The 19,912-nt window shown below is 43.1% G+C and overlaps 1 protein-coding gene across 2 annotated transcripts in view; it reads left to right on the top strand.

Annotated features, from left to right (window-relative positions):
- UNC13B (unc-13 homolog B) overlaps positions 1 to 19,912 on the top strand; it is a 263,053-nt gene that overhangs the window by 221,311 nt on the left and 21,830 nt on the right. The window contains exons 2-13 of one of the 2 annotated variants that reach the window (XM_047065922.1): positions 168 to 190; positions 2,682 to 2,728; positions 5,113 to 5,191; positions 7,991 to 8,065; positions 8,552 to 8,771; positions 10,887 to 11,114; positions 11,726 to 11,867; positions 13,626 to 13,795; positions 14,294 to 14,409; positions 14,724 to 14,887; positions 17,196 to 17,346; positions 18,774 to 18,842. In XM_047065922.1, the coding sequence (XP_046921878.1) occupies positions 168 to 190; positions 2,682 to 2,728; positions 5,113 to 5,191; positions 7,991 to 8,065; positions 8,552 to 8,771; positions 10,887 to 11,114; positions 11,726 to 11,867; positions 13,626 to 13,795; positions 14,294 to 14,409; positions 14,724 to 14,887; positions 17,196 to 17,346; positions 18,774 to 18,842 (1,484 nt within the window). The remainder of the gene's footprint in view (positions 1 to 167; positions 191 to 2,681; positions 2,729 to 5,112; positions 5,192 to 7,990; positions 8,066 to 8,551; positions 8,772 to 10,886; positions 11,115 to 11,725; positions 11,868 to 13,625; positions 13,796 to 14,293; positions 14,410 to 14,723; positions 14,888 to 17,195; positions 17,347 to 18,773; positions 18,843 to 19,912) is intronic. The other variant, XM_047065931.1, reaches the window with a different exon arrangement.

A 19,912-nucleotide genomic window follows, 5' to 3' on the forward strand; every position in this document is an offset into this window, starting at 1 on the left:
AAGGATTCTGGGAGTTAGGCTCTGTGAACTAACCAGTTGTTCAGAGGATCTCTTCCTTTCCTCCACGTCCCTTAAGGTTTAGCTGGCATTTTCTTTGGGTTCCGTGCTATGGGACTGAATCTACTAACCTTTCTGCCCTTTTTTCCCTGCTTTCTCTCTCCTTGCAGAAGGAAAGCGAGGAGCCATTCAGGTTGTGCCTCTGGCCCTTTGGGTCCTTTGTGTTGTCTATCTTCTACCCTTCTCTCCCGAGCACAGTGTGTGTGTGTGTGTGTGTGCGTGCGTGTGCGTGTGGACGAACACATGCACGCACACACACACACGTGATCTGTGCCTCTGAGCTTTGGCTCATGTAGATAGTCTGTTTTTCCTTAAAAGCAGTTTGTGGGCATGCTCCATTTTTGTGTATGCTCCTGCAGACGTCCCTGGAGCACAGTGTGAGAATGTGTGTGCCAGCATGGTGCACATTCAATGTAGCATGTGTGTGCTTATACTTGTACTCAGTTTGACTCCCCCAAACACTGATTGCCCTTCTCTTCTATTTTGCACAGTGTTTGTCCATTTTTTGCTTGTTGCTGCAGGTTGGCATATGCTGTAAACCCTTGCTGAGCCCAGCATGCATACACTTTGTATTTGAGAGCAGGAATTGCTGTAGGCATTTTGTGCCTCTTGCCTGGGGCCCTAAGTGTGTATGTGCTTTGTGCTTCTGAGCAGGTTTCTTGGTCTCTCTGTGAACACAAGCTTCTGTAGACCTGTGATGTGGTTCCCCCATGCCATGTGAATGCATTGTATAAATCATGCTGTGCACTGGTTCTTGAAGACTGTGAGGGTTTGCTTTTGCCTGTGATTCAGGCCCGGGTGAACACTGAATATCCTTTTTCGAATGGGTGTGCGCACATGCTTTATCGCCCTGTGTGCAGGATCCATGATCACCTTGTGTTTCTTTCAGGCATAAGTTGTGTCTATGAATGTACCCGCTGTAGGTACTTTATCTAGACCACCTCTCATTCTCACAACCCTCCTTCAGTACCTGTGTGTGCATGCTCTATGCTTTTGTCTGCAGGCTTCTGCAGACCCACTGTCCCCTCTAAGCACAGGAAATGTGTATGATCTGAGTTTGTTGAGCCCTGGTTCCCAGAGACTTTTTGTGACTTTGTTTCCTTAAGGTCAGTGGTTTTTGGCAAACATCTAATTTTAGGTAGGAAATAAAAATCTGCTCAGTACAGTGACTGTTTCCAAAGGGAAGGTAAGTTCTGTGTGGTAGGATCTGGGGATTTAGGGATAGGCTACCCCTCAAAAGCAACCTTAGGGGACTTGCATTATCCACTTCTGGTTTCTTTTGGGGCCTGGCTGTCCTTTTGCCAGTATCATCTCACCCACAGAACCAGGGCAAGAGCCAGATAAGGTGAAATGGGTTCGTGAAGGGCTGTAGTCAATAGGCAGATAAGCTTACTTAGAGTCCAGACAACCTGAGAACGGTCTGAGAAGGGTCTTATATCCAAAGTTCATCTTGACCCTTACTGCTGACCCAGGGTAATTCTTACCCACTTTTACATTACCCAACACCATGCCTGTCCTACCTCTCCCTTTTCTACTCTGTTTTACCTAATTTTATCCATAACTTCTCCCAGCCAGGGCCCTCCCAAAACTTTACCCCCTGTACAAGTTAAATACCTTACTTTTGTCTCCCTTGTCCTGGAGCACATTTGGTCCAGGATAGTTAACTGGACCCCAGGTTTTAGGAGGCAGGAAAGTTTTGGGGAGTTTAGGGGACAAGAAGGGGGCACAAAGCCCCAGACCTGCTAGCACTAGCTCTGTTTGAGCCTAAACAGCATTTACCATTGGTTCTCTAGAAAGCCCTAGAAGCTTTGGAACTTTCTGTCTACACTGCTTTTTTTTCTGTGTGTGTTTTTTTAATGTTTGTTTTTGGGTTTTTTGTTTGTTTTGGTTTTGGTTTTTTGCTTGTTTGTGGAGAAACGTTTAAAAACTGTTTTCAGGCAGTTTCTTCTTTGAATTATTTGGTACCTCAGTTTTCAACTTCTCATTATAGAGCTCATAAACAGCACCAGAATGATAATCTAAGTATCCAACCTGCCCTGGGTTTTCTTGTTATATATATAGAGACCTTATCAAATGTAGAATGTCTGTGAGTTAGGGCTTCAAGGAACCTGAACAAAGTCAAATCACAAGATGAGATGGGAGTCCAGAAGGACCAAGTCACCACTCTGTGATAGCTAAGGGAATTTAGGAATATAACTAGAAGAAGGCCAGACTCTGTATGAAGTGGTCCTTTTGCTTAAGCAAGGCCTGGAAGCCTAACTGGATCTTTTTTTTTTTTTTTTTGGCCTTGGCTTACTGTTACATATACCAGTGAATTGTGTGAGGGGGATAGAAGTTCTGATAGTTCTCACACTCCCAGTGGACCTTAGCCTTAGAGCTTGACCTTATATCCTTCCTATTCACTGGGGAGAAGGGAGACAAAGTAGCACTCATTTTGGCAACCTGCTTGTTGCTCTGGCTCATCAGGGCATTTGCTTACACATCATTCTGGCTATGTCACCACATTGTGTATGTGACCTACTCTTCTCTGAGATTCCTACTTTACTGTTTACTGCCTGACCAAAGAAATATGGCTGTCTCCCATCTTTTCTAGGATTTAACTTTTTTTCTATCTCTTTTTAAAGATTCCAGATGATGGTAACCCCTCTCTGCCCCAGTGGCTCCCAGGAGGGTAAGTGATTCCCTACAAGGTTTCTGTGGATTTTACAGTCTCTCGTGCTGCTTCTAGCTTTCCCCTGAGAAACAGTAGAAAACACTCCATAAGTTGGATCCTGGGAAAGAAGAGTCTCTGCTATAGGGATTGGTTGGTTCTCTGAGGAGAGGGGAGAACTTTGCAGATTGACTCCTCAAAGACAGAAGACAGAGCTTTATAGCATGGTTCCCCTGAAGCAGGGGAGGGAGCTTTGGGGCTTCCCTATCTTTGCCTCTAGAATATGATTCAATGCATCATAGTTAGTGATAACCCTTTTAGGTATAAAAGAGGAAACTAGAAAAATATCTGCATTTGACACAGTTCTCTTTTATTCCATTGTTGATAGTGTAGCTGATTAGATTACTCTCTGGGCTCTGTCCTGCTTCAGCTGTTGTGAGTCACCTACTTACTCCATTCTACTCTTGTCAAGACATAAGTAGCATCCCTTAGGAGCTCTGTGTGTTCTGTCTGTGCTTCTTGTTTGGGAGTTTCACACCCATGTGACTGCAGCAAAGAGTCATTTTCAGCTGCTCAACTGCTGTCTATAACTGACTATTCCCAAGAGAGAAAAGAGTTTAAGTGCCCTCCCCCACCTCTCCCTGGCACATACACTGTCCATTATTTCTGAGGATCTTCCTTTTCTCCTTGTCCCATAAAGGAGACATAAGACGTATGTTCTTCTGACATAAGAATTTCCAGTGGCTGCCTTCTCTCCCTCATGATCAGGGAAGAAATAAGAACAGATCATAAAGTTACCTACTACATTTTTACATACTCCTTTTCCTTGTGATTTTTGTGTTGTTGTTTTTTTTTAATAGGTCATGGGAATAAGCTATCCTTCTCTTGTCTAAAGCTCATTTATGTTGCAAGAACCTTGAGTGGTGCATACTATAGTTTTTAGAATTAGCCACAAACTTGCTACTTCAACAGCCCTTCCTCAGGACTTTAGCTTTTTTTTCTAATGATTATAAAATACATACATGATAATGGAACATATCTAAGCTATTTTTAAGTGGGGCCATGCACTGATTTTCTAAACGCCTTCCTGTCATCTTTCCTTCAGCTTAGTCCTTAGAAGTTGTCACAAGTTGAGAACTTCCCTAGCTCTGGTAGTCTCATTGAAAGCAAAGTTCATTTCCTGTGCTCAGGAAGCTAGTTTATTAGAAATCAACATAGCAGCTTGTCTGTTCCAACTCTTGGCCTTGATCTAATTTATGGCTCCATTCTTTACCTATATAGCTTGCTGGCAGTACTTATTTTTCTGAAGCATGTCTCTTTTCAGATCAGTTATGGTATACCATGTAACTACCTTACCACCTTCCCCATCTCCTTCTTTTCATTAAAGCCAAGTATATGAGTTCTTTTCTTTGAGGTTCGGAATGGCAACTCCTAAAAGGTTGGAAAAATTTTGTAGTTCATTCCCCTTGTTTTATAGAATTGGTGTCAAGACCCAAAAAAAGGAAGGAATTTTGGCAAAGGACATAGAGTGAGTTAGTAGAAAAGTTGGGTCTAAAACCCGGGTTATCTCATTGTGAGAATGGTGTTCCAGGATGTTCTCTATAATTTTATTCATATAATTATGGAAGAAATGGCAAAGAACAACAGAATGCATAGAAATGGTATAAAAGTTTTAGAAATCTCCAGTTGCTCCAACTGTAATCTTTTTTTCCTGGTCCCTGCTGATGTACCACAGGGCTAGGCTAGACTTTCAGAGTCCTTTTATTGTTTCCTTCCTAAATTTTGTTTCTTTCCCCCTCTAAATGGTTATTTGGAAGTCTCCTATCCCACTTATCCTCCCTCCACTTGGTTATGCAAGCTCCTCTCCATGGAGACCTTTTTCTTCAGGATGCTTGAATGGACAGAAGTGGTGACTCTTTCACTCAGGATAGAGAAAGTCTCCTTCTACATATCATTAGCAGTCTTTCTCACATAGGCAGCAGCTCTTCTGTAGAGCCATTCCTGTGGGCTCTGTTCTAGCACAGGCCAGGAAACACTTACCTTTGGGGAGCAGAGTCTGTGGCCTGAGTCTAGGGAGGGGCCCTCGTAACTACCAATTCCCTCCTTGCATTATGCAGCACAAGGGCCTTCAAGTAAACAGAGGTGCCTTGAAGTATCCTTGTGGGATAAAATATCTCTCTGTTTTTGGCTGAAATTATAGAAGGAAACATGGAGGGGCACCCCGAGAGCAGATTCCATTGCTCATCATTCCATGACTGTTATTTCTCTCACTTTGTGTCTTCCTTACCCCTCTCAAAGGCACATGGTGGAAATCAGTTCATCTTCCTCTGGGGAGAGGGTGAGCAAGGAGAATAGAACACTGAACCTGCCATAACAAGTCTTGACATATTTTCTTCTCCCCTTAGGCCAGCTGGAGGGCTCTATGGCATTGATAGCATGCCAGATCTACGTAGAAAGAAGCCACTGCCACTTGTCAGTGATCTGGTGAGTGACTCTTTGAAGACTTAGGCTATAGGGTTGGGGTATCTCCCATTAGGCCATGGCATATTATCAGGACTGGTAGTGGTCCATTTAGTGACAAATATTGGTCTGAAGATCAATCATTTAAAGCTTTACTGAGACTTAGTGATGAGACCTTAGTTGGACCTTATTTCCTTATTAGAGCCCCAGGTTCTTCATTAGCTAAAGCTCCTACCTGGAACTATAGCTTGGGCCCTCAAACCTGGGTTATCTCAAACCAGAGTTGTCTTCTAGGTATCTTATTCCTCTGGGTTTCTCTGTAGCCTCTTTTGATGACCTGGAATGGAAATTGCCTCTAGCCCTGACCTAGATCATTGAGTTTAGCAATGAGCACCACTGATGCTACTCCTTAAAGATAAAGTGATGGTCTCCTCCCAAGACATAGACTTGCTGGAGTATTTTTGTGTCCCTAGTATTTAACTCAGAGTCTGGCACTGAGAGGTAATGATAAAAAATTGTAGAATTGAATTGAAACAGGCTTAAGAGTTAAAGCTGATCTCAGGACCTCCAGGATGACTGGAAGCTCCCATCTTGGATTATACCTCCTGTGGCAGGATCAACTCAAGGAATTTTGCATAGCCTAGTGGGTAGTGAGGGGTGAAGTGGGGGCCAGGGTCCCCCACAATCCTAGAGCTCAAAAGCTAGAAGTTTAGTAAGACTTGAACCCCTTTTCTTAGTACCATTTTCTGCTCCTGTTTTCTGTCCCCACCCCCCATTCAGTCTATTTTGCTTTTTCTATGCATTCCTTTTCCCATTTCTCCTTCATTTCCTGCTTTTTTCCCCTCTACCAGTGTCTCTCTCCTTAATTGGCTGAATGGAATTATCCTCTGCCATTTTCTCTTGTTTTTTTTTTTTCTTTCCTTCCTTTCTTTCCTACTGCTTGTGTATCTTTTCCTTTCTCTTTTTCCTCCTTTCTAATATACCTCTCTTTTTACCATCAAGCTGGTTGGATGAAGATGAGTTTTGATGTCATCTCTTCTTTATTACTTTATTTCATTATCTTGCATCTCTTTTTTCTTTTCATACTTTTTCTCTGCTTCTACCCCACCCCACCTTTTTGTACACCAGCTCTTCTTTGCTTAACTAGTTGGATAGCAGTATCTTAGTCATGTCCTACTTTCATCCTCCATATTTTAACCTTGCCTATATTTCATTTTCTGGCATAACTCTCCTTAGAGTAGAAGCTCTAGGCGCTGGATAGCTGGCTGAAGATAATTTTTAGTGGATAGAGGCAGAGGGGGTTGGGATGTTGTACCCTACATGGATCAGACTACTGGGAAGACTACCTCCCAGTTGCCTCTGCAAGTTTTTTCATGCTTTTGGGGGTGGCTTTAACATCCTGTTGTTCCTTTCTCTGCTCTCCTCTGCACAGGCTATGGTGAGTGTTTCCAGAGCCCCTTTCCATCCTCTTTAAGAATCTCAAACCACCTGGGCCCTTCCCAACTGTTTTTCCTGTTTAGGCTGATACACTTCTTGTCTACCCAGTGTCCACCCTCCGGGGGCTGTTCTTAAAGCTTGGGTTTGGCAGATAACATGAGGCCCCTCTACACAAGGGCTTAGCTAGCAGAGCAGTCCCAGCTCTCAGACTTAACCCCCTGCCCTGGTTGATTTGACTGTGGTTATGTTGCCCCTTTAGCTGAGTATCTTGCTCATTTGGGCTGCTGGCCTCTATAGCCACCTGGGATTGTGTGGGCATGGGGTGGTACCCAGGGATAAAGGATAGCATGAAATTGTTCTCAGTGATGGTTCTGTTTTTTTTTGTTTTTTTTTTTGTTTTTTTTTTTTTAGTGTTTATTTATTTTTTGAGACAGAGAGAGACAGAGCATGAATGGGGGAGGGTCAGAGAGAGAGGGAGACACAGAATCTGAAGCAGGCTCCAGGCTCTGAGCTGTCAGCACAGAGCCTGACGTGGGGCTCAAACTCACGGACCGTGAGATCATGACCTGAGCCGAAGTCGGACGCTTAACCAACTGAGCCACCCAGGTGCCCCTCAGTGATGGTTCTTAAATGTGGCTATGACATAGTTTATTCTATTCTTTTTTTTTTTAATTTTTTTTTCAACGTTTTTTATTTATTTTTGGGACAGAGAGAGACAGAGCATGAACGGGGGAGGGGCAGAGAGAGAGGGAGACACAGAATTGGAAACAGGCTCCAGGCTCCGAGCCATCAGCCCAGAGCCTGATGCGGGGCTCGAACCCACGGACCGCGAGATCGTGACCTGGCTGAAGTCGGACGCTTAACCGACTGCGCCACCCAGGCGCCCCTAGTTTATTCTATTCTTAATGATGTATTTCCTACTGTAATTCTAAACTTGTCATTTTCCTTTGTCTTCCTATAAACAGGGGGTGGGAAACCTAAAAAGAGTGAAGGAAAGAGAGAGTCTTTGGATGATAGGTACCCTAAGAGAAGTGTCATTCTGACATTGTTAGAATAGTCTCCTAAGGGCCTTGTGTTTTGGATCTTTTTTTTTTTTTTAATATAATTTATTGTCAAATTGGCTTCCATACAACATCGAGTGCTCATCCCAACAAGTGCCCTCCTCAATGCCTATCACCCACTTCCCCCTCTCCCCCATCATCTGTCAACCCTCAGTTTGTTTGGTACTCTTATCACCTGTTACCCATGGGTGGTTCCTGTGAATGACAGTAAAATTAGAAGGTAGTAAGTCAAACAGTCAAATCACTTTGGTCACTGAAACTCCTTTGCCAGGAATTTGCCAGCCCTTGGCAGTAGCCAGGGCTGACAGCCGGTCTTCTCTCATAGTCATTGGTCCAGTCCCGGAAGGCAGGGATTACTTCTGCAATGGCTACACGCACATCTCTCAAAGATGAAGAGCTGGTAAGTGACCCACGGGCTGTCATGAGTTCACTGGCCTAAAGACTGGTAGCCACTCTGAGAATTCATGAGTGTTAGGCACACATTGTTAATGAAACAGATAAATAGCTTTGTGTCTGAGTTTTCCATACTAAAAGAGGCAAGGGGTCAGAACAGAGGTAAGCCCAAGTCTTACATTGGAGTATGTGACCACTGAACTCAGGGTTTTATGGTGGGCCTAGTACCCTCTGTTTTCTTAGAAAGCTTGAATGCTGGGAAAAGGTTCAGATGTAGCATTTGGGTCAGATCTCTCTTGGATGACCAGGAGCACATGACATTGAGGAGCTTCTTTCTTCCAGGGGCTTCTTGGCTGTGGGCTGGGCCAGGCTAGAGTATTTCCTTTATTGCCAGAGGAGAAACCAGGGTCTTGATTACCCTGCAGGGATCTCAGTTCTGGTATCTCTTAGAGACCTAAAGTTGCTGGCGGGTGATGGGGTATGTGTCTTTCAGAAATCCCATGTGTATAAGAAAACCCTGCAGGCCTTAATCTACCCCATCTCGTGTACCACACCCCACAACTTTGAGGTCTGGACGGCCACTACCCCTACCTACTGCTATGAGTGTGAAGGTCTCCTCTGGGGCATTGCCCGGCAGGGCATGCGCTGCAGTGAGTGTGGAGTCAAGTGCCATGAGAAGTGCCAGGATCTGCTCAACGCCGACTGCCTGCAACGTGAGTGTCCCTGTGGGATGAGGGGTATAGAGCAGAGGCAGCAGGCCCTCTCCCAAATAGTCTTGCAACAAAGAGCTAAGATGGCTCAACTATCATTCCTCTAGTCTACCTGATTATGAAGTTCTTTCTTTTTCAAAGAAACTAGGGTCCTGAGTCAAGGGGCATTGCCTTTCCAAATAACAGGTCTTACAACACACTGTCTGAAGCACCTTTAGGAAAACAAATTCGAGCTTTCTGTGGCCCTCTGGCAGAACTAGAATCTCTTCCAGGATTCAGGTGATCCCAGAAGCTGTGCTTGAGTAGTGTACACACTGCAGTGGCCATATCGCCCAAATGACTAGAGCATGATTAATTGGGGACCAAAACTAATGGGAAGAGAGAGTTCTGTGAGGTTCCAGGCTTCGCAGAAGAACCTCTTGAGGTATAGACTCTAGGACCCAGGGAAGGCAGCATTTATTCCTTGCCTATAGATGCAGGTTTTAGACAACAGTGCTGGGAACAGAAGTGACAAATGGATCAGGCAGAGGTCCCAGAGGAGAATGTGCCAGACTCCCAGGCCCTGACTAAATAGGTGATTTGTGCTACCATCATGGAGTGGGGAGAATAGGAGCAGGAAAAGGAACAAGTTTCTGCCGAAGGAGTTAGTAGCCCTCCAAGTTTTTGTCTCCTTGCTTTGTTCCTGCAGGACTTGTAACCACTGTGCCTGGACCTCTGGGGGAGCAGGGTTTAGGGATGTGGGAATGTATTTTCTTGCCCCTCAGGTCTTCCACATTTTACTCAGAGCCAAGTCATAGCAATGAAAACTTCAAGGATTATGGGGAGAAAGAAGGGACACCTTTAGACTCAGAAGCACTTCATTATCCCCAAGAAAGATATGTGACATAAATGGGGCCCAGGGAGAGGCCTCAACTAATTGTTCACTTAAAATGTCTTCGTTTGGAGGGCCCTAGATTGGTGCCAGTGGCATAGCTATAGCAGACATGAAGAAACAGGTAGAACAAGTCAGTGGAAGAGATGGGGCTCTGAAAAGATTGAAGATGAATGCTGGTGATGATTACCCAAATCCATCATAAGGGGTTTCAAGCACGGGTGCCAGCAGACTCTTGCTTTAATTACTAAGAACTAGAAGCCAGGCAGGCTGCATAGGCTGCTTGCTGGAAACTTTCTGAAATGCTGCTCCATAGCAAGTGTGTCAATCCTTTCCTCAAGGGCCTTCCAGAGGTCCCAGTCCAAGAAAGTAGCAGTGTATGGGATATGCTAAATGGCAAGACTAGGATGCAACCCAGGTCATTTTCATTTATCAGAAAGTATCTTTTGCCTAAGGCTTCTGTGAAGTGAGGAGTGGAATGAAATGCCCTTCTATGGCCTTCCCTGGACAGATCTGGTTGCCACCTTTTCAGGGTTAGGATTCAGATGTTGGCCTTAATTTTTGCTCCAGGTCTTGTAGAAAAGACCTACGTCTTTGGAGAATAGAGATAAAAACCAATCTGCAGAGCCAGTAAAGGAAGGATTGGCCCCTTTCTGACAAGACCATATGATGAAATACATCAGACGAGTCTGCTCTGTTTTTTTTTTTTTACCATACTACATATTTTCTGAGACCAAAGGCATTAGAGCCCTGAGGCAGAATCCAGTGTGTGCCATGATGAATTCTGGGATCTCTGTCATGGTTTGGAAGTCGGATGAGATTGGTGGAGTTGTCATGCCCATCCACCAACCCTCCCTGATAACTGCAATACCCATTGGGGATATTTTTGCCTTAAACTTGAAGGGTAACTCTCAACCACCACCTAGGGTAGAAGAAAGACAAGGTCAACTGCAGGCTGAGCTAAACTTTTTTGTTTGTTTCTTTTTTTTATGAAAAATTCAGGAAATAGTATAATAAACTCCCATAATAATTACCAAGATTGTGCTGCCCTTTGAGTTGCATTTTAAATTCCACTGGCCAAGTGTTAAACTTCAGCAGGTCCCATATTGGTGAACTCTTCCGAGAGCTATCCCAGTCTTAAGCTTCTTCCACTTCTTAGTGACCTCTGTTAAGCTGCATTCTTCAGCCTGACCCTTTGTCTGGTGGGTTGCCTATTGGTTATCTTTCTATTTCTGACGATCCTTCAGGGGCTGCAGAAAAGAGTTCTAAACATGGAGCTGAGGACCGGACCCAGAACATAATCATGGCCATGAAGGACCGCATGAAGATCCGAGAGCGGAATAAGCCAGAGATCTTTGAAGTTATCCGGGATGTCTTTACTGTGAGCAAAGTTGCCCATGTGCAACAGATGAAAACAGTGAAGCAGAGTGTACTGGATGGCACCTCCAAATGGTCGGCCAAGATTACCATCACTGGTGAGTAGGCCAAGGTTTGAGGGGACAGGAAGGCCTAGACTATGGGGAGGAACCTGGGGAAGAAGCATCCTGAGTTTGAGGGAGCAGGGGGCTGGAGAGAAAGAAGGTAGAATTGAGGGAAGGAGGGCCTTACTGTTCATCACTCCTCCTCTCCTAGAGCCTGGTGCCATTGGGTGTTGGGAGAGCAAGACCAGCACCTACAAATGATATGAATGATAATGAAGGATTTGGTAACAATCTGATGTTATAGACTTGGTTAACAGTTTGATATTATAAGAGCTGGGGGGGGGGGCAATGGTATAGTAGGAGATCAGGAAATAAGCTAGTGCTTTACTAGCTGAGTGGGTGTGGCTGAAGCACGTATATATCAATGTAGGGGAAGGTGGTCAGTTAAGGCACTGGTGAGGAGGTGGGATTCTTGGGCCAGCCTTTCAGAGAAAGACTGGCAGCCCAGGGCTAAGCATAGATATGGAAGAGTGAGAAGATTCGTGTTCCTGTTCAAGGAGCAGATGGAGGCTGCTCTAAGATGGAGAGCATATGAGTAGTACTATGGAAGACTTGTGACTTCTAGAGCACACTCTGAAGCCTCCTCCTTTATATTTGGGTTGCAGTGGTGTGTGCCCAGGGCCTACAAGCCAAGGACAAGACAGGATCCAGTGACCCTTACGTGACTGTGCAAGTGGGCAAAACCAAGAAGCGTACCAAGACTATTTTTGGGAATCTGAACCCTGTTTGGGAAGAGAAGTTCCATTTGTAAGTAACAGAGGGTTTTGTCTTACCTGGGACTATGTGTATTTTAGAAGCAGCATTAAGTCCTATTATCCTTGGCTTGGACCCTAAGAGGGATGAGGCAGGGCACCTGGTTGGCTCTGTTAGTGGAGCATGCAACTTTTGATCTTGGGGTCATAATTTCGAGCTCCACATTGGGTATAGAGATTACTAAATAAATAAAAATTCTTTCAACAAAGAGGGATGGGCCAGAGGTACTGGAGAAGCCTATTTCTCATAGGATTCAATTGGGCAGCAGTCATTTATTTTCTGGGTTTCTTCTCATGGGCTATTGTATCAGGGGCTCCTGGGCACTCCATACTGCTTTTTCTAGCGTTAGAAAGATTTTACTACTGCTCAGTGACAGCCAGGAACTGGCCACCCTGTTGTGTACCTTTCAGCCTTGCTATCCTGCCTAGGAAGGATTAGACTCTTCTGGAGAGTTGGGAAGCAATGTCCGTGTCCTCCAACTGGGTAATTCTGGCTTGAAGATAGAAATCTGGGATCTGGAAAAGTTTCTGTTTCCCTTAAAAAGCTCTGCTTTTTTTTCTTTCTCAGCTTCCACCCCCACTCCTTTTTCCATTGTCTTACTTTCTTACAGACTATTTCATAAGACAGTACAAGATGGTTGTTGAAAAAATGTCAAGCTCTAGTCTAGGACACAGACTAATGTGTGGAGAATCCAGGTGCTTTGTCACACACCTTATACCAGGACTTAGAATCTGAATTACCTAATGAACAGGCTGGTTATATAGAGATCTTCTTCTGTTGGCTCCTTGGAGAACTCAACGTGGAAAGGGATTGAGGCCTAGTAAAATTGGCCTCGAGTCCAGAGGCAATAGTTACTGGGAGAAGCACCTATTCCTTTGAGAATCTGAGAGGTTCCTGCTTGAATTCTTCTTATGATGAATTTTAAATGAATTGACTCTGTAGTCAATTTTGCCTGCTCTCATCCATTTAGTAAATGATTTATTAAGCCCCTATTCTATACAAGACACTGTAGATGATATTGTGTATCTAAAATGTGTAAGACAGTCTCTGCCTTCAAGAAGCTCCTTGTTGATTTGGCTGTTTTTCAGTAGACCAGCAGTTATACTATAATATTTTAATGGAGTGTGCAAAAATAGTATGAGAACACAGAGAAAGAAGTAGCAAATTCAGTCAAGTACAACTCCTATATGAGGCAATAGGACCCACTAAGCAACTGTGAGGGAAGGAGAGTGTGAGGAGGGATCTGACCAAACTCCCTTTTCCAAAGCAAACCTCATAGAGCAAAATGACAGTTCACCTGGGTTTTAAAGAATGATTGAAGTTCACCAAGCACATACCTAGATGGATGGGGGGAGCTAGATGGAAAGCTAAGCAGATATGACCAGATGGACATACCATGAACATTGACACCTTTACTGACTCTGGGAAGGGAACTAGCAGTCCTTTCCTGTGGCTCTGTAGCATTTGTCCAGGTGTTTTCCTGTTAGTGTTGTTGATACAGCTAGCTGCACAGGAAATCAGAATGGTCTCTAATTACTCTTCTGTCTCCCCACTTTTTGTGTCAAGGCAATAAGGAATGGTATGATAATGGTATGTAGAGCCACCTAGGCTGACACCCACTGTTCCCTGACTCCTTCATTTCCTCTACAAGGCTTCAAGTACAGTTGATGGAGCTTTGGGAGGGAATTGGAAGTAATAAGAATGAGTGCTGCTTGGTTGGTACCTAACAGAGCCTGCCTATTTCTGTCACAGTGAGTGCCACAACTCTTCTGACCGCATCAAGGTACGTGTATGGGATGAAGATGATGACATCAAGTCAAGAGTAAAACAGCGGCTTAAACGAGAGTCTGATGATTTCCTTGGTCAAACCATTATTGAGGTTCGGACACTGAGTGGCGAGATGGACGTCTGGTACAACTTGGGTGAGGAAACAGGACCAGAGAAATTTTCTGGGAAGGGAGAGCATGAATGGGAAATCTGGGGGAAAATCCTGCCTACCAAAACCATCACTCAATCCCTAAAGCATACAGAGCCTGTCTTATCTGCAGAGAACTGACGATGAGTAGAGATGGGGGACAGAGGAGTGGAAGTGGCTGGAACTCAGTCTGGCTGTTCAGCCATTCTTCAGATTTCAGGAGGCCCTTTAATCTTCATGCTCATCTCTAATGGTTTTAGCTCCCTATTCTCTTAATGAAATTAATATTGGAAAAAAAAAACAAAAAATAAAAATAAATAAATAAGAAATTAATATTGGGAATATTTGGGGGTATTTGTAGACTATGTGGTCGCTGGAGTGAGTTCACTCTGTTATGTGAACTTTGGATTAGTGCCTCTTTTTCCTTGGATTAAGCCAGGATGGGGGCTGTCTGCGCTATCTGTAGTTGCATTGGTGTCAATCTCTGGTCTTCTTTTCTTCCTAGAGAAGAGGACAGATAAATCAGCTGTCTCAGGGGCTATCCGACTACAAATCAGTGTGGAGATCAAGGGGGAGGAGAAGGTAGCACCGTATCATGTGCAATATACGTGTCTCCATGAGGTGAGCCAGCCTTTGGTAGATGGGGTGTCAGAAAGCAGTGCTGGGAAGGCCTTTGACAATAAATGGGATTGCGGGATGGTTGAAGATTTGGGGCCTGGTTTTTATTCACCATGCTACCCTGGACAGCCCAAGTAATAGTCCCAGCCTTTGTTCTCTTTCACTCATGTGAAGGCCTATTGGGCCACACAAGGAACTAGCGATGATTTGACAGAATTTCTTTGGAACCCTATTCATATTCTCCTGGACTTTACCACCAGATTTTAGTTTTATTTTTAATATGTATTTAACTATTTCCTTTGCTCTGTCTCCTGCAGAACCTTTTCCATTACCTCACAGACATTCAGGGTAGTGGAGGAGTCCTGATTCCTGAGGCTCGAGGAGATGATGCATGGAAGGTGTACTTTGATGAGACTGCCCAAGAAATTGTGGATGAATTTGCCATGCGCTATGGCATCGAGTCCATATATCAGGCCATGACGTGAGGCTCCCCTGGGGCTTTGGGAAGTGGCTTTTAATTCTTGGGGAGGCTAATGAAGGCGCACTGACAGGGTAAATAGGTCCTTAAGTGGGGTAGTATACAGTGATTTGTTGCTTTCCTCTCTGAGCTGAGGTGAGGTGGGTCTATGCCCCAAGGCAAAGAAAATATATGTATAAAGGGAGTATATTTATCAGTAATTCAGGGAGGTGATACTTACCTGTCTCCCCCAGAGTGCAGAGATAAGAAGGGCAAAAGGCATGAGAGGGTATACCAGGACAAACTTGCCCAAACATCACAGGCCTGAGGAGATGCAGCATGTGTGCTTATGTATATGTGTTTGATAGACAAGCTTTCATAGATTGGCCTGGATGTTGAAGAAGGCACTAAACTAGAAAAAGCAGCTGTGTCTGGAGTTGAGCAAGACTCCTATGCCAGAAAATTTTGCCTACTATGAAGAGTTTGTATATACTAGTATGTAAGAGTTTGTTGTTTGTATGTTGGTGAGGCTGCCACTAGAGCTGTAAGCAGAAGGTGACTATTACCCTGGACATGCTTCATTTATTCTACAAATTTTTATTGAGTTTCTTCTATGGGTCATATATTGTGTTAGGTGCTGAGAACACAAAGATGGAGTAAGATGAGGCCTCTGTGCTTGGGGAACGCAGTCCAGTAGGAAGGAGAGACCAGTAAACAAACAATTACAATATAATATGATAAGTGCTATGGTAGAAGTAATAACAGGGAATTATGAAACCATCTACCTTTTAGGGGAGGCATGTGAGGGAAGCCATTGAAGAGTTGACACTTGAACTGAGTCTTGAAATACAGGAAAGGTGGAAGAGCATTTCTGGTAGGGCATGTGCTATGGCGCTGAGATGCAGCAGACAATAGAACATTCAAGGAATTACAAGAAGTTCATTATAGGTGGAGAGAAGAAATACAGTGAGGAATGAGGTTTGAGAATGGCCTCCTTACCATTCCTACTCTGTTCATTCTCCCTAGATGATCTCATCCAAACCTGTGACCTTAACCAGTTCTTCTGGGTTGAGGACTCCATTTCTTTTTTCATATCATACCTTTTCCTGAATTTCAGATCCATTTTCAGCTGCTTCCTTCTTCCAAATCAACAACATCTCCACCAAATATGTCTATCTTCCTATATTCCCTATTTTAGTAAATGGAACAATTTTAAATGCAGTTGTCCACACAAATTTAGGAATCAGCTTAAACTTTTCTTTCTTAATTACTACTGCCCTTTGACTTCCAACATCAAAATTCTAAAACCTCTGGATTCTATCTCCTAAAATTGTTTTTAATCTATCACTATTGCTATAGTGCAATAGTAACAATAACGATAATGATAATAACTCCCTCATACATTTCTTTATGTTCCAGGCATTGTTCTAAGCATTTTATGAATTTTAACTCATTTATGAGGGGGGTACCATTATTTTTCCCATTTTACAGGTAGGAAACTGAGGCATAGAGAAGTTTAAGTAATTTATCCAAAGTCACTGAGTAAATAGTGGAGCTGAGATTCAAACCCACTCTTGATCTAGAGTCTGTACTCTTAACCATTTCTCTGTTCCATTTAGTGCTTTCATTGCTTCTTTTCTGAATGATTATAGTAACTCTTCAACTGCTCTTTCCATCCTAGTCTTATCTGAGTCGTCCTCCAATTTATCATCAAAGGGGCCTTTCTGAAAGACTAATCTGATCATACTGTGCCTTCATTTTAAAATATACTATAGTATTGAGGGTAAACTGTTCTGTTAACTATTTTATGCTTCTTTTATTTCTTGGTATTCCTATATCATATACCTGAACAGTAGCCATAACTGAGGTTTTCCCAAATGAATCAATCTGCCATGAATATATTTGTCTTTGCAATGGAATTTCCCTTTGCCTGAACACTTCTCCATTTGATTACTTCCTACTAATCCTTTAAGATTTGGTTCAACCATCTCTTCTTTGAGAAGCCTTATTCTAATCCCTTCCAGCCCTCAACCATTCTGATTTAAGTGATCTTGTATGTTTCTACAGTAGTTTTGCAGAGCATGCCTTGGCTTATTGACTTTCTTACTCTTGCTTTCTCTGCCAGGCTATCACATCTTTGGATTCTAGCACCTAGCACAGGGCCTGGCACATGGTAGGCATTCACTGAATGTATATTTGAATGAATAAATTACAAAGATTCTTGCATGCCAAAATGATTGGAAGCTTCATACACACCAGTAAGCTCTTCTGATTATTTGTTTTTTGCTGCAATCCTTGAAGAGTCTTTGAGGCCAAGAATACTGTTTTTCAGGCACTTTGCATGTTTGTCATCCAAGTACATGTGTCCTGGTGTGCCAGCAGTGATGAGCACCTTACTGGCCAACATCAATGCCTACTATGCCCACACAACCGCCTCCACCAATGTCTCTGCATCTGATCGCTTTGCAGCTTCCAACTTTGGGGTGAGTGTGATATAAAAACATACCTACTCATTTGTTATTAATAAAGTTTGATTTTTCACAGTAGGTACCAGAGCTGCCACTTAGATAGATGAATTTATTTCCTTATGGGTATGTAGACTATGCTAATGGACTGTCCTTATTTCATTATGGATAGGCACACTTACTAATGAACTCTCCTCAGACATGGATAAATGAGAGAACGTGGAATATTACCACTATGGGGGGCGGGCGGGGGGCTGCCACAGAGAATCTTTCTAGGCCAAGAACTTGGTTGAGTCACTGTGTTCCTTAGTCCTGCAAGACCACAAGTGGACCTTTCTTAACATTATTCAGTTTCTCTCTGACTCCTCCCACTCAAGTTCATATGAGACTGATGTCTAAGCGATGATACCAGTATATTCCTTGAGCCTATCCCTTTTCTAGTGTTGGACTGTTTACCCTATCCAGGATGTGCCCTTTCCTGGTTTTAAGATACTTGAGAAGTTGAATCTTTATTCAGAATATCACCTGACATAAGTTCAATATAAACTGAAGTCTCTTTGACCCACCACAAAGATTGCCTCTTTAGGAATAACATTACTGATACTCCCAAATCTACTGGTTCTCTGAGCCCTGTTTTTTGATAGTAACTACCTTTTTTTATTTTAATAGAGTCTTTCTATAGATGAATTAACAGCATTGATTAAGCCACTCAAATATGTGTTCCATTATCTCATCCCATTATATATTGACTTAAGACCTAACGATGTATAATATAACCAATATATGAATTCTAGGAGTGCTATACCAAGTCTATAGGCATGTGATTCCACATTTAATTATATCTTTTCTATAAAAATCAACTATTAAAATGGTGTATGTTATTTATTTTAACATTTTAAAAAGTATAAACTAAGAAAAACAATATGGAATGTGGTGTAAAGAGAAGCCCTCTCAGGTCTGCTTGATCACCTTCCAAATGAATGAGTATTCCTCCCTCTTATCATTACTGCTAGACTCTGGCTACTTAACTGTTTTTGAGCTGCCCCAAGGTAAGTTAGGAGACCATAGACTCAGGAACAAATAAAAGAATTGTTTCAAGTTTCCTTTTATTTGAATAAGAAGAGTTAGAGTCCCAAAGGAACGGAGAAGCATGGATCATCTCCTTTTGACTCTTACATAGAAAGAGCTGTTTCCTCTCCCAGGGGCTTCCTGTCCCCTTGCCAGTGTGAGAAGATCTCATTTGAGACAGAGTTGCTAAGAGATGGAACACGAGCCACCCATCCCAATTTTCCCTTATATTGGTTGTTCTTCTGCTGGGCAGGAATGAGATAGGATGTGTCCCCAAACCAACGTCTCCTCCTCAGCCAGAGATGGTTCCGTTTCTGCTACAGTCTAAGGAACTCAGATTATTTCTCTCTTCCCTGTTATTTGTATCCTACCCTTAGAAAGAGAGATTTGTAAAACTACTGGACCAGCTGCACAACTCACTGAGAATTGACCTCTCTACCTACAGGGTGAGTGAAGACATGACTGTGAGGTGGGATAACAGATAATACTAAGCTCTTTCTAGAGAGACTATAGTCCAATCTTGGCTATAAAGATTGAAGGCAAGGAAAATTGGTCCATGTCATCACATGTACGTACATGGCCAATGCCACTGACATGTGTGGTTCTTCAAACTCCAAGGAGCATGCAGTGTGTAAATAGCAGGTGTGGCTAATTTTGTACAGATAGTTGGCTTTCCAACCCCACTGATGTCACTCCATTCAACTACTGATGACATTCTCAGTAGGGAGTCTCCTGAGGATAATCTCTTCCAAAAATGCCCCTTTAAGAATTAGATACTTAACGTTTCTTTTTTGTATTTTTCCATACTCTCCTTCTTTTTCAAGGGAGGTATGAGTAGCTTGGCTTGGGCAAGTAATTTGTAGCAGGGGTCATATCCATTCCTAGGATGGAGGGAGGAAATAGATGTACTAGGAGGGTGAGTACCTGGGACAGGACAGGACAGGAAAATGGGCAGTTTCCCAATTCTTCCTAAGTTAGGTCTTCTTAGAATGGCTTCATTACTTGCTTTAAAGTGTCATAAATTTCCAGAACAGGCAATATACCCACGTTAAAAAGTAAGTATAAAAATAACCTCAAAGTCAAAAAGAAGTGGAGTTTTAATTATCTTGCAATTTCAGTGTCCTCCATTTGCATGAATAATGGAAAGTTGACTGTATATCTTATATTTGGCATATAAGTAGCCATTTGGAGTTTAAAAAAGCAATCCTTAAAATGGAGAGTGGCTCAACATCTCCCTTCAGCTCTTCTTGGCAGCTTCCTCCTAAAACTCATGCCAAGGGGAATGAAGTGAGGCATGGTGGGAAGGTCCTAAGGAACTCACTCCAAAAGCAGTTCTGCTCAGAACTCTGCCATCTTCTGGCTCTGGAATGTGGACTAGCTGGGGTCCCTTGCACAGAAGATACACATCCTCGATCTCAGTCTGGTCTGTAGTGTGGCTCCACTTATATTGCAGAATATACAGTTAGATTATAACTTTTGAAGAACTCACTGTTTGGATGTAAGAATCTTCACCCAA

The sequence above is a fragment of the Lynx rufus genome, unplaced genomic scaffold (assembly GCF_022079265.1).
Source record: "Lynx rufus isolate CCGP_SWC_20201006 ecotype Redwood Valley unplaced genomic scaffold, mLynRuf1.p SCAF_10, whole genome shotgun sequence".
Lineage (NCBI taxonomy): Eukaryota > Metazoa > Chordata > Mammalia > Carnivora > Felidae > Lynx > Lynx rufus.